Below are 14,888 nucleotides of genomic sequence, written 5' to 3'. Positions count from 1 at the left end.
TCTTAATATACGCCTTCATATATTATATAACTGAATATTTCAGACGTATTCTACAGGCTATAGACAAATTTTGCGGCTCACTGATAAATAGTCAGTTTTCATGGATAGACACAGGTTAAAAAAGTCATTACGGTCACAGAGTGGAAAGATTTCCATGATTTTAGAAGACTTTAGAGGGAATCCATGCACAATCTACCTTTAACCTCCATAGATTCCAAAACCTCCATAAATTCCAAAACCTCCAAATTCTAAAATGTTTTTTTAATAAGTTTAAATAAAGCTAATGTCATCGTCACCAAACATAATAATCTAGAAAAACGTACAGATTTTTAAAAAGAAGAAGGTAGAAGGTTGCAGTGGGAAGAAGAAAACCTTAATGACATTTTGGCAAGGCATAGGTGATGAAGTGTAGAAAATGGCAAAGTCTAAGTGATTAAGTGTTGAAACAAAAGTCATCCTTTTCAGGTTTCCTGTAACCTGCACATATGCACAAAATTTGAGGATATCCTCTCTCCTAGTTTAAGTCCCTTTATTTTTTCACCATGATGAAGTTTCTCAAGGAAAATTTGGCAACGGAAGTCACCAAAAACACTAGTTGTCCTTAGAGTTACTTCAATTTTTCTTCTGTTTGTAAGGAGTAATTCAAGTCTTGATTTTACAGAACATGGAAAATTGTGATATTGTGGGTTTTTTTTATTACCTTCAGTAGCTGCCTTTGGGAATAAGTGCTAAGGTCTTTAGGGAACATCTGTACAGCTTTTTCCATCAAAAAGATTGCTCTGGATAGCTTATTCTTTTTTATTTTTGCCATTATATCTGCCTCTGTAAAACAGATATTTTAAGATATTTATAAAAGAGCAATAATCATTTATTATACTCCTAAAATCCTACTTAATAGGCCTTACCTGTTAAATAATCGGAATCTTCAATATTCTTCACATGACACTTGCTAGACTTAAGACTTCTCCTATCCTTTTGAACACCTATACAGGAAGCAAATCCTTAGTAATTCACTCTGAGAGTGCCATTGAAAAGATTTCAGTAAGAAGGGTTAATGCATAGCTCTGTAGAAAAGCTCTGTTCCACCATGTACTCTTTATGTTGGTTCAAGGAGAACTTACTGGAAAGACCATGCCAGTCACCCAGTCCCTCCCTTATGCTCTGGCAACTTTAGTAGTTATGCCAACATCACACGAAGAGAGGGATCTTGTCTGATCATAGAGTGCAGTTCACAGGGGAACTCTTTTGTGTCAAGCTAATAGTTACTTTTAATTAAAAAAAAAAAAAAAATTACAAGAATGGAAGACAAAGTAACATTATTTGCAGGAGGCAGTTGGCAGGAGTTGGGTATCTGCTGAAGAGATAAGAACCACTTAATAGGAGTAGAAACTGAGATTACAAAGAGCACAGACAAGGACCATGAAGATGATCAGAGGACTGGAACATTGGTCCTATGAAGAAAGGTTGAGGGAGTTGTGCTTGCTTAGCTTGGAGAAGGCTCTAAAGATATCTCATTGCAGCCTTCCAGTACTTGAGAGGAGCTTATAAGCAGGAGGGAGATTGGCCTTTCACACAGGCAGACAGTAGGGGGATGGCTTTAAACTAAAAGATGAGAAATTTAGGTTAGAATTTTGGAGGGAATTTTTTACTCAGAAGGCTGTGAGGCACTGGCATAGGCTGCCAGAGCAGCTGTGGAGGCCCATTTACTGGAGGTGTTCAAGGCCAGGTTGGATGAGGGTCTGGGCAGCTTGATCTGGTAAGTGGCTGCCCTGTCCATGGCTGGGAGTTGGATCTGGATGATTTTAAAAGTCTCTTCCAACGAACCTAAGCCATCCTCCAATTCTATGATTCCACAATTCTATGAAAGTAACCAAGTATAATCCTCCAGAGAAAATTTCTGATATCACAGAAAAAAGAACACCTGCACAGTATCTCTTTTTGACACTGTAACTGAAAATATATTGAAACGGGGGGGGGGGGGGGGGGGGGGGAACTATATAGGAATCAAATCTAGTAGTTCTGCAAAGTTTAACTCCCTTCAGCTGACTATGGATTAGAGATAAATATGTGGTAAACTGAAATTCTTACAAATATGGTATCCTATTTCTGTCAGCATAGGGCAGGCAAATTGCCCTATGTTGGCTCCTCTTTGGAAAAGAGATACCCTGTTATTTATTAGTATTACGAAATATATTAACAGCGAACTGTAATCAAGCTATGATTATCATTTAGCTTTACTGCTTTACCTTGTGTCAGTTTGAGAAGTTTCACAGCTATTCGATGTTGGGCCTGAATGAGCTCCAAGTGTAAATCCATTAAAAAAATATTTCCTGTTCTTGTCTTATCATTACTCCATTCCAAAACAGAACTCAAATTCTGGCCATGTGAGTCCATCTAGTAAACAACAAAAAAAAAATGGTAAATAAGCAAACATGAGCTTGTATCAAATGGTTTACTACATTTATCTTGATATTTATACTGTTATTTCAGTAAGCTGACAAACACTTTGAAATTATTCATAACTGTAGTATGCAATCATAAAAGAAAGCATTGAAGGACAATGTCTAGACAGAGAAGAGCATGGATAATGGACAAGGAGTATACAAAAACTAATAACAATAGGATATAGGATTAATAATAAACAGGAAACTGTAGAAGATTTTGGTTTATTTTCCTACCAGATCATGAAACAAAGATCGAGTTGACATAGAATGATAAAATTTAGAAAATCTAGATTCCTTCTAACAATGAAAATTACTTCTAGTAATGAAAATTTGCGAACAGTACAAATGAAAATGATTTATTCTTCTGCAATAGGAGAAAGTTACAAATTAGATCTATCTCCAAACAAAAATGACAAAACCTAAAAGAGTTTGTAGTTTATTATTGAATAAGAAAATACTATGTCTCCCACACAAGATTTATTCATTCTATCCTCTTCTTACAGAAGACCAGAAGATTAAGTTCATTTGATAATGCAAAGATTTCTAAGTAGAAAATACGAGCTTTGCGACAAAAAAATCCAATATACTATTTCTAGATTTAGTTGCAATACAGCTTTCTGAATTTACCTTTGTACAGCAGTTGTCAAATACTGACTTTCCATCTGGTAGGAATGTCATTAAGCGAGATTTGTTCATTTTGTTAATTGTTTTTTCAAGGTTTTCATAAGCAAGCTGCAGTTGTTCTGTAGGACTTCTCTGAGATGAACACAAAACTTTAATTAATTTAGAATTTTCCCTAAGCTCTTAAAAAGAAATTCACTATATCACAGAGCCTAGTTCACAGCAGAATGAAACTGAACTTAGAGAACTGAGTTTACAAACAGCATTTTCATAAGTCATTTCATATGTTTTATTAGTTATTAAGAAAACACTGTCATTTCAGAAACAAACAGCTTTAAGTTGACTGTCACTGCATTGAAGATTCTCTGTGTGTGTAGGCATTAAGACATAGTACAGATAAAATTTCTGAATCCTCAAACTGGTGCTTTTACTGTGTTTTATTAAGAAATTTTGGCCTTTTCCTTTGACATCCCAGCACAGTGCTGAGCACTGAATACACTGAACAAAGCAAGGATGTTCCATCTGATCCACACCAGTCTTACAAAACTAACAAAGGCACAACTCTTTCAGAGAACATTTCCACATGTTCTTTTTTTTGAAGGCAGAGGGCAAAGCCAGTTAGCAGTTCCTGAGGAGGAGAGACCCTGTGTTGTGGCCATGAAGAGAGCAGGCTTGCAAAATCTGCAGTTTTTTGTTTACTCTCCCTGTGAGCATGTATTTTCCGCAAATAACACAAGAACTAAAGTCTGTGTGATGCTAATAAGTGTTATTAAACCTTTAAAAGCAGGTATTAAGCATTGGTATGGAAGAGTATAAAGTGGAAATCAGTATGATCATGCTGTAAAAAACATTTCAAATAAGATTTCATTGATATTACTGTTTATTACAAAAAAATGACAGAAATATTTACGAATTTTATTTCATTTAAAAAATCTTTGCTTTTTCTTCCTCTTTACTATTATCATTGTATGAATCATTTCAACTTTATGAAATTTAAAATGAGATGTTATGAGGATGCTACAAGTGGAAATAAGTGTTCTTATGCTATTCAAAAACACTGTACTAGTGAAAATAAATTAGACATTACCATTAATATTTCAGGAATATCACAGGTTTCATCTACAGAGAGAATTACACTTCTTTTTCCTTTTTTAATAGAAAAAAAAAAAGACAGAAAGTAAAAATGAAACATGCTCAACTTTAGTACTGTTCTATTAAATTTACCACTAATTTAAGATCTTGGCAATTCAGTTCTTCAGTCCTTGACCATTAATTATACTGTTTCTCAACAAGGTTTTGAGAGTTTAAACACCACAGTAACCTATGTACAATTATAATAATTTAGTATATGATTATTGAAAAAGGTTTAAGTATGCCCCATATTTCATAGCAACATTAGATCCAAGTCAATGAAAACTGGACTCAATCCATAGTTCCTCTCACTATGATATGATCCACATTGGTATTTTATCTTTAAATCAATCCAAATCTATTTTTATTTAATTCACAACAGTTTATAATGAAAATTGAACTTTTGGATGATTTCTAAATATGTAAGGTCACATTTTTATAACGAGAATCGTGTCTTCCATTCCAAACAGGGGGAAGCAGCTTCTCTACTCTCAGATAGAGCCCTCAACTCCATAAAATCTGTATCCATTCAGAATTCACTCAGTAAAAAAAGACTTCTCAGCTTATTTATGAGTATGACTGGCTTTTCATCAGCCTGTTTTGTGCAACAGTTCCCAACTGTTCAGCCTTTTTCCCTCCAAAAAAGACAGACTGAGTGAAAAAGAGTAATATGGTGCAATGATAATTCATCAGTTTCCATCAGAATTGTATGATTTTCATAACATTAACAGAAAACAATACCTACTTGACCTTACAGTAGAATAGCAGTGTTCCAAGATTTTCTTACTTTCAAAAAAAGCAAAATGTACTGTCATTCTCTTCTGTTCCTAGATATGCTTTGAGAATCTTTAACATCTACTCTCTCTCTAGCTGTTGTAAAATAATTATGAAAAATATGACTCATAGTACAAGATCCTACATCAAAAGCAACAGAGAAGTTTTAAAGTATGTACATATATTCATATTCTACATCATTAGTAAGATCTTTTTAGGAAATCTGTTTAATATTATTGCATTAACCTAATCACATCAGTAGAGTTAAGTTTAACTTCAGAGACAATTAAATTCCAATAGAAAAAAGATTTGTGTAGACAAGATCCAAATTAATTACATAATAAAAGCAAAACCTTCAGTATGACCTCAGTATTTCCCTCTTTTTTTTTTGTTGTGTCACTAGTCAATCAGCAATTCAACTCTCCAAATGAGCCACTGCACATGCTGCCTTCTGTCTAGCTAATATCCAAAGAGCATAAGAATAATCTGAAGCTACTAAGAAGGGGCTAAGAGAAACGTAAAAAGAACTGTGGGGAAGGTGAATCATAAAAGATGTGATTCAAAATGGAAATATTCAGGAGAACTGGAAATGTAGAAAATAAGACATAAATCCTTTGAAAAGCAGGTTTCATTATTCCTAGCTTTTTATGAAGCTGCATTTACAAAATTGTATCATACTATTTTAAACAATCACTTTTTCGTTGTTTACCTGCTTTTTTCTTAGATTTACCCGCAGAATCGGCCATATTTTCCAGTACTGCAGTTAGACATAAGGTTATCTCTGCTACCATTACAACATCAGTGTCTGCTACAGTACTTTGCAGAATTACTTCATTTATTATCCAGAGTACGTAAATCCACTAAAAAAGGAGAGAATAAAAACAGAATCAAGATAGAGTTAAGACATTTTTTAAGATATTTATACATTAGAGGCAGGTTTGTTTAAAACTTTGTTTAAACTTTGTTTAAATACATTCATAAACCTGAACACAACTTGTACTTGAAATTTATTTTTTAGTGCCAGCAAACCAAGATAGCAAGCCACTATAAAATTAGAAACACTTAAAAAAAAAAATTAGAGAGTTATTAGTCATTATTGCCCTAGAAAGGGAAAAGATTATGAACATTCACACTTCGTCATAGCATAGAAAGCCTAGCAGCAGATATGATCATCTGCCACTCAATTATCTCCATATCTTCCCACTTAACCAGTGTAAAAGGTACCTCAGTGCTTCTGTTGTACACGCACAGGACATTAACTGTAAGCTACCTTCTGGTGAATCTATCAACAATTCTTTTTAGAAATCGAGGTTACAAAAGATACTCCTTCAGAAATTTTTTGGTCTACATCAACTGTTTACTGGAAGCCCTGAGAAACTACCATAAATTGTCCTTCACATGACAATATTTCAACAACAGTTTCTCAGCTCAGGAAAAGTCCAAGAGGAGGCTGCAGCTTTGTCTAGTGGGCCAAATCCTGTTGAGTTCCAACTCCCTTCTCGTAAGCTGCAAGGTTTCTGCTACTGTCATTTCTATTGTGGCCTACTGCCAGACAGCGGGTTACTTTACTGGGAAAAGGCTGAGATGACATATGAGAGCACAATTTGTTCAGAGTGTACATACAATGCACATTTTTCAGTGAATGTGATTTATCTGCATTTTACCATAAGAAAACACACTTAGACTGGAAACCAGTATTTTTTTCTTGGCTTTACTATAACAGATGACACCTGTATTAAGAGAAACATATAATAAAAGAGTACTTCGGAAGCTTTGTATTTGTGGTCATATTTAAAGTAGCCACTTCCATTCATCTGGATTAACTGAAGTCCTGTTTTACACTTCTGCCACAAAAACATTAGGACATCAAAAAGTATTTCCTTGTCAGGTAGAATATTCTGGAAAGAAAAAAAGAAAAAAAAACAATTGTAGAAACAGATTTGCATGCACATTACATAAGCACTATTAAAAGTTTCCAAAGTAAGTAAAAATGATTATCATAATTAGCTGTATGATAAGGAGTGACAACATTTTGAAAGCTTAAGAAATATTTTTTTAAGTAGTTTCTGGACACACAAATTTTCTTCTGCTGACAATATGTGTGGCTTTAGAAGCTTATTATTATTATTATTTCCTTCTTTATTGTCAGGCTTTTAAAAGTCACACAAGGAAAATAATGAGATGAAAAATTCATGGAAGAAACAAGGAAATTAACTGTCACTAAAATGTTATAATAGTCAATAAATTTTTTGAAAACTAATGTAGTTTAACTGTTACATTATCCTTGAAATTTTTTTTATTGGAGTATTTATATATTTGCAGAAGGTCAAAATTAGTAGGTTTTATTTTGTATTGACAGAGTACTTCCACGGGTTGTTGGTTCACTGAACGGAACACTGAAGAACAACTTAACTAAAAAAAAAGGTTGCAGTGGAACAGCTGATAGAAATGTTAAAACATAACTAGATCTTATGATGAGAATAATTAACAAATTCAAAACTCCATTCAGTTAACCTTCTAAGGAACACAGTTAATTAGGCTAAAGAGCACATCTATTACCATGTTAAACACCTGAAGAGTGATTAAGGACTACTACATTAAGTACAAATTCACTGTCATTTATACCAGTTTTGGACTACTGCCTCAAGTACATGAAGCTTAAGCCCGTTGTTTGCACAGTATCTGTGCATTTCTATGTGCATCAGCACAAGATTTCATGAGTATTGGTACTGGGAATTGACAAAGAAAAATACTGTAAAAGAAGTAAATGAAGACCCTTTTGACACTATGGCACTGCTATGTGGCAGCAAGGTCTTAGATTGGACCATCTATATGTCACGTAACTCCATAATCAGTGGATTCTCTGCTGTTAAAGGGACACATTTTCTTCCTTCTATCAAGCAGATAAGGTACAGAGATTTGTGGAAAGGAGTAGAAGAACCAGAAAAGTTTAAATTCAGTGATTAGTGAAGAAAAAAAAAAGACAAATTACACTATCTAAAGGTAAGATCACCTCATAGGCGAGATTATTTGTCTGAAAACACTATAATAAATCTAAAAACAAATGTGCGTGCTCCACTTGCATTCAAATTGGAGCAATATGCAAATACGACTAGAATTAATTTTGCAGTGAAATCATACAGTATTAGCATAAAAATTTTTTCTAAGGATAGTTTTTCATTAATCTTTGGGAAAACAATCTTAGTTTAAATGCTAGTGGAGACAACTCACTGCAATTTTTTTTTTTTCTCACAGTACCACTTTAAGGAAAATTTCAGTTTGAACAAGTGAGCTACAAGTAGTTATTCTAGGAATTAACCATTGGACGTATGGTGGCATTATTCTGTAGTAGAGCTTTCAGTACAAGAAAGTCCAACTCATCTTGATTTTGCTGATGTTGATTCCTTGTTTGCATTGAGAATTTACCACAAACTGCAGGCATATTGCTGCAATAAATATATTTTCATTTCTCAGGGTCACTGTTCTCATTTGTAAAAATATTACAGGAATGCTTTCTATAGCTGAATGTATTCACTCAACTCTATCAAATATACTAAAAGAAACATTGTTTTTGCTTGTTCAGAAAATATGCAACTAGTCCTATGGTTTTCCAAATGGATTTAATATCTGTTAAATTTTTGTAGCCTAGTTACATTTAATAAATAATAATCTTATTTAAAAACTCACAATAGATCACATTTTAGAGGCTTTTTTTTTTTTTTTTTCATTTTTACTATTTCATTTTTGTAGTTTGTTAATGCCCCTGATTCCTTTGGTCTTAAAGTATATACATTCAGTACAGATTAAGTGAGTAATTAATAACATACGTTTCTAATCTTGTTATACCTGCTTAGATGTAGAGACACAGGAAAACACTGTTGTTGCCAAAATGATAAGATCATGAGAAGGCTCTCCATACTTTAAGGAACCTACATTCAATGTTTATACAGAGGAGAAAAAAAAAGAAAGGGAAGACATTATTTCTGATTCCAAACCTATATTTGAAAACATTTGAATGAATCAACTTACAAAGTTATACCAGCAGATAATGTGGTCTAAGAAAAAGTAAATACAAAGACAGATATTCCTAAGTTAATTCACTTATTGTGAAAAACAAACACTATTATTTTTGCAAATAGAAAGTTGTCAAGATTTTGCATTTTTTTGGAATTTCATTGAATTAAATTAGTTACTTAAACAAGTTTTTTCTTGCTTCAATGGCAAGAATTTTAAAATAAACAAAGTAAAAGAATGAGCAAAAGAAAGTCTGCTTCACGTTTTACCTGAAAACCTGTTCCAAAATATCCATTCGTTTTACATATTTGCATATAAAAAGATATATACCTAATAGAGGTCAGGTCATTTCATGTGGGGGAAACAGTATGAAGTCAGGTTTTGGCAAATGACAACTGGTCTAAAGTGAGTAGGTGGCAAGTTATCAATTGCTGTTTTGTTCACAGAATACTGCATGCAACAAATTACGTCATTTTTAATCAATGAACAATATTTATTGCTTCAAAAATATTTGAAATGCAAACAGAGCTGTAACCAAAAACTCACTTCTGATTGTACTCTTCTTATCAGAAACACAAGGCAAATGATCTCTCCTAGTATTACTTTCACCAACAGAAAAACCATGCCTAAATTTTCCTGGAAATAGTAACGGTCGCATCAAGGTAAGAAGTTTGAGTTCCATTTCTGCCTTCTTCCACTTTGGTTCATTCTGAGCCTAATTGACAGAAACAATCAATAGAAATTTGTCTTAGAATTTGCAAATTGAATATTGCTCCTCAACCTCACAGGAATAGACTACAAAAAGATTGTCTAAATAGTATAATAGTTACCTGAAGAAAATTAGTAACAAATACAATAGCAGAATCAAACACGTCCCACTCCTCATAGTTGAAAGCTAATTTTACAAACTTCACAGCAGCCTCTCCAGACACTCTCTTTTCTCCTATAATGTTGACAAAACATTTTATATTTAATACTTCACACATACATATATATTCAGAAGTTTAACTTAAGCAATAATTTGGTGTTCATAAATACAAAGGTAAAATTCTGGTTTTGTACACTCAGCATAATCTTGAAAGATTTTTTAACAACTCTACAATGCAATGAATAGCTTTATCATTTTGCCATAATGTCTACACTTGCATACTACTATAATGATGTATTTGCAGCGTCCTGCTTCACTGTAAAGAGGCTGTAATAATTGATATTGATTTGACTGTGTAGAGAGCATCAAGGATTTAGTCCTTTCTGCTGCAGAAAGACACTAAAACTAGATATTTTCAAGGCAACTCTTCTCACCAGCAATTCACTTGAAAAATAATGCATAGAAACATGAACAACTTCTTGCAAGATAGCTGAGCATTTCTCATTGCTGTGTCAGAAAACGTGTAATGTATACAGAGAGGGTCTATTTTTCCCACTCTCCAAGTTTATCCAAAGTACAGACAAGAGTAAAAGGGATTTCCTGATCCTGGGAACTCTAAGCAAGTGGCTTAGCTAGTATCTTCAGTAGTGCTATACAATCCTAAGAAAGTGCCACAGTCATTGTATCACCTGGGCACAAGGCACATGGGAAAAAATATATTGACTTAATAATAGAGGGCTGTTATGTTCTGAAACAGCACAGTGATTTGTTCTAGGATCTCAAGAAGCTTATGGCAGTCCTAATGTTGCTACATCTCATTTCTCTTTTGCAAGAATATATCAGGACATCACTGTAGAGGTTGGACTTTAAATGGCTTAAGGACATTAACATATCTTAATAGTAAGTGATTATCACAATGTACGTATATTTCTATATGTTAATCAGGTATATTTGTTTCAAAGAAACTGTAAAAATTTCTGTAAATAATTCATTTTGAATGCCTTGGCATTATACATACATAAAGTTCACCTGAAAAGGACAGTGCTTTGCAATACCTTTATGCATATAAGTGCAACTTATGAAAATGAATTCTGTACATGAGCGCAACTGCAGAGAATTCTCAAAATTCAAAGCTAGCTTACCTGTTAGTATCAACTGCAGAAGAGTTGATGATGCATTAATTATACCAAATTTATGAGCGCAATCATCTCCTTGAATATCAGTACTGCTCACTCCACCTTTAAAACAGACAATACATTACACCACTTTATATTGTATTTGATCTGCTATATGCCAATTAGCCAATAGTCATAAAGTAAATATGATACTGAAGTGCATTTACTTTCTCTAGATAATTTTATTAACAGAGTATATCTTTATACCTATAGCTATGCTCAGTCTATAATATAGAAAAGATGGTCTGGAAGGAATTATTGAGTCCAAAGCTTTTCTCAAGCTTTAAATCTAACTTTGAGAGAACTTTAAAAAAAAAAAAAAAAAAAAAAAGTGAATCACTGTGGTGGGTTGACCTTGGCTGTCCATCACATTGCCACCCAGCCGCTCTTCCATTTCCTCTCCTATATGCCTTCAGGCAAGCTTTCTTTCACAGCAAGGAAAAAACTAAGAAAATGGAGGTCTGTGCTCCTCACCAACATTTTTTTTTTTGTTCTTTATGCTGTTACCTGAGAGGATTTCCAGGCCTGCAAAAAAAAGCTCTGAAATCACATCATGAATTTCAGGTTCATCGGGAACAGGTGGAGTAGGGTGCAGCACACGCCTACTGCTATCAGACAGAGCTTCCAGGATGGCAAGGAATTGAGCTGCAGAACCATCAAACATTTCCATCAGCAGCTGTTCAGTGATTGTGCGAGGCCATGGCAACTGTGTAAAAAAAAGTAATGTCAGCCTTGTAATATCTAAAGCAAGCTACATAAAAAAGCAAGACTTCTTTCAAAACAGTTCTCTTTCAGAAAGAAAGAACGGATCTAAAACATTAAAAAACATACAGTAAAATACATTGTTTTTACAAACTTTGTGTTTCAGAGGCATGGCAAAGCCTCATGCTAAGTGAGTACAGTACTTAAGAAGTTCCAGAACACACAAAAAAAATATTTTCACTATTGATAATTAGGAAATTAGAGGTCTATATAAGAAAATACTTTAAAATTTTATTTCAGTATTCTTTCTACATGATTATTAATTTTCCTAACTAAACAGTGGCCAGACACAAAGTAAATCAGAAACAGAGTACTTGAAAAAGTTGCTTATTACTCCAGCAACATTCCAGTTCTATTTATTTGGTGCTTCCCCACATAAAAACACATCTGAATGGTTTCTAGGAACATTTAACTAGACAAAAATGTGGGAATTTCCTTCTCATTTTCCTGCACTAGCATCTTGTATTTTTGCTTCCAAGTGAATGCTTAAAGAAAAGCTGAGATCTATATCTGATGAAAATAAAACTGATCTGTTCAATATTAGATAGTATTCAAAGTATTAAAGCTGGCAGGCTGTTTTTGTTTCCAAATAAACTTATACAACAATTGAACCTCATCAATACTATTTGTCATTTCCAAAGAAAGAGGGACTATTCTGATGCTGTAAAAAACACACAAAACAAACACAGAAAGGCATTTAATACTGGATATTAATGGAGATAATCCTTGAAACCTTTTTCCATGCACACCAAGGACAAGAAAATCATTAGGAGTAAGTAGCATAGAATCACCAAGGGGAAGTCACGCTTGACCTGTGATAAAATGACTCATCTGTTAAACAAGGTGAGAGCAGTGATGATGGTCTAGCTGCTCTTTGGTAGGGCCTTTCATGCCGTCTCGCATAAGATCCTCATAAAGCAGCTGTTGATGCATGGGCTGGGTAAGCAAACAGTGAGGTGAATTGAAAACTAGCTGAACAGCCAGGCCAGAGGGTGGTGATGAATGGCAGAAAGTCTAATTGGAGGACAGTTAGTAGCAGTGTAGTCCAGAGATCATTGCTGGGTCTGGTTTGGCTTATTCATTAATCGTCATTAATGACATTGATGATGGGACAAAGCATACCAATAGCACGTTTACAGATGACACATAACAGGGAGGTGCAGCTGATATATGAGGTTGTGCTGGCATCCAGGAGGACCTCAACAGGCTGGAGAAATGGGCTGACAGGAGCTTGGTGAGGAGCAACCTCATATAGAAGCAGAAATGTATGTTGGGGGCCACTCAGCTGGAAAGTAGGTTGGCAGAAAATGACCTAGAGGTTCTGATGGACATCAGATTGAACATAAGTCAACAAAGTACCCTTGCTGCAAAGGCTATTGGTATTCAAGGTTGCATTAGGCAAAGTACTGTTATCAGGTCAAGAGAGGTAACCCATTCCCTATGATTAGCACTGGTTCAGTCATATCTGAATTATTATGTCCAGTTCTGGGCTCCCAAGTACATGAGAGACATGGACACGCTGGAGAGAGTCCAACAGAAGGCCACCATGGTCATGAATCACCTCTCCTATGAGGAAAGGCTGAGAGCTGGGACTATTCAGCCTGAAGAAGAGAAGGTTCAAAGAGATCTTGTCAGTGTCTACAAATATCCGAAGGGAGGGTGCAAAGACAAAGCCATGCTGGAACATAGGAGGTTCCATCTGGATCTCAGGAAATACTTCATCAATGAGAAGGCACTAGCACAGGCTACCTAGAGAGGCTGTGCAATCTCCTCCTTGGAGATCTTCAAAAGCCACCTGAACATGGGCCTGGGCACCTTGTTCTGGGTTTGTCACTGCTTGAATGGAGGGTTAGACCAGATGACCTCAGCCATTCTGGGATTCTGACATTCTCCTAAAAAAATAACTCCAAAAAAAATTTTCAACACTTCTTGTTTTTTTCCCCCTAAATCTTCATAACAATGTTTGAAGCAAGCTATACAAAACTACAGCAAGCTATTCAATATACCATTGAATATTGACAACATATCCGTGGATTCATTTTCATCAAATCCATTTAGGATCAAATCTATGCAAGTAGAAAGCAACATACTTCACATATATTCTAGGGCAGGCTAATCTGAAACTGCAGGTTTCATTTAAATACTTTTGTTAAGATGCAGAGTAGAATGGTAAGTAATCTACTAGTAGTAGAATTTCACATAACCATTGCTCTTGCATGTTTAGAAAACAAGGATTGTATTAATGGAAAAGAACCTTAAAAGTGAAAGCTAAATAAAAATAAATAGATACAACTAGCCTGTTTCTATTTTAAGGTGATTTCTATTTTTAAGGTGATTTAAGTGTAAAAATAATTTGCACTGCACACATGCTAGAAGAGTGTTAATTCTTTGCTAATTCAAGAATTAAGTACTTTATAACACGCTGGAATGAGCTCTAAATGTAACTGCTCTACCTGTTATACTACCCCTGTGAATGTTCTATAAATAAAAGAGGAAATTGTTTTTAAAGTCAGAACATCAAGCAAAAATAAATGTCCTACATTTTCACATTTACTTGACACAATAAATCTACAAAATATTCTCAGATAAAATAGAATAGTGCTTTCAGATTTTACAACACTTAAGAAATCTTCTAAAACTACTAAACACATGCAGAAACAAATATGAAAATTCAATATTATTGCTTCTTGCATAAATTCATGAAAACTCTCACAGACCACTTTAGAAGCAAAAGAATTTTGGTGGAGGAACCGTAAAATTTATAACAGTTTGTTGTTAATGTCAGGCAATCAATCAGAAACTGCAGAACAAAATTAATTAGTGATGATTCTTCCAGAGTATGGACATCAGAGATAGGAGGCTTCTCCTATGTGACAGACATAATAACATTGTGAATGCCTGATGAACAAACAATAAGAGAGTATGCTGAGTTCCCCCAACATCCCAATTGTTGAGCAAAACTTTTATATGATCACCATTTAGTTGTACTTAAGTCTTCTAGGATCAGCTGAGCTAAAGAAAGTTAACCAACAACTTCATATGTGCAAACCACACGTATTTGAACATACTGAGAGGTTTGCCCCTATCTTGGATAACAGG

General features: G+C 34.4%; 1 protein-coding gene across 3 annotated transcripts in view; it reads right to left on the bottom strand.

Moving 5' to 3' along the window:
- CFAP54 (cilia and flagella associated protein 54) overlaps positions 1–14,888 on the bottom strand; it is a 105,733-nt gene that overhangs the window by 72,375 nt on the left and 18,470 nt on the right. For all 3 annotated transcript variants that reach the window (XM_090140100.1, XM_090140106.1, XM_090140103.1), the window contains exons 9-20: positions 11,535–11,733; positions 10,995–11,090; positions 9,815–9,927; positions 9,531–9,699; positions 8,817–8,899; positions 6,734–6,868; positions 5,680–5,830; positions 4,153–4,211; positions 3,072–3,200; positions 2,247–2,394; positions 906–983; positions 701–822 (exon numbers count right to left, since the gene is read on the bottom strand). In XM_090140100.1, the coding sequence (XP_089996226.1) occupies positions 701–822; positions 906–983; positions 2,247–2,394; positions 3,072–3,200; positions 4,153–4,211; positions 5,680–5,830; positions 6,734–6,868; positions 8,817–8,899; positions 9,531–9,699; positions 9,815–9,927; positions 10,995–11,090; positions 11,535–11,733 (1,482 nt within the window). The remainder of the gene's footprint in view (positions 1–700; positions 823–905; positions 984–2,246; positions 2,395–3,071; positions 3,201–4,152; positions 4,212–5,679; positions 5,831–6,733; positions 6,869–8,816; positions 8,900–9,530; positions 9,700–9,814; positions 9,928–10,994; positions 11,091–11,534; positions 11,734–14,888) is intronic.

Source organism: Phasianus colchicus, chromosome 1 (assembly GCF_987193195.1).
Source record: "Phasianus colchicus chromosome 1, bPhaCol1.hap1.1, whole genome shotgun sequence".
NCBI classification, from domain to species: domain Eukaryota; kingdom Metazoa; phylum Chordata; class Aves; order Galliformes; family Phasianidae; genus Phasianus; species Phasianus colchicus.
This window is presented reverse-complemented; position numbering and strand designations above follow the sequence as displayed.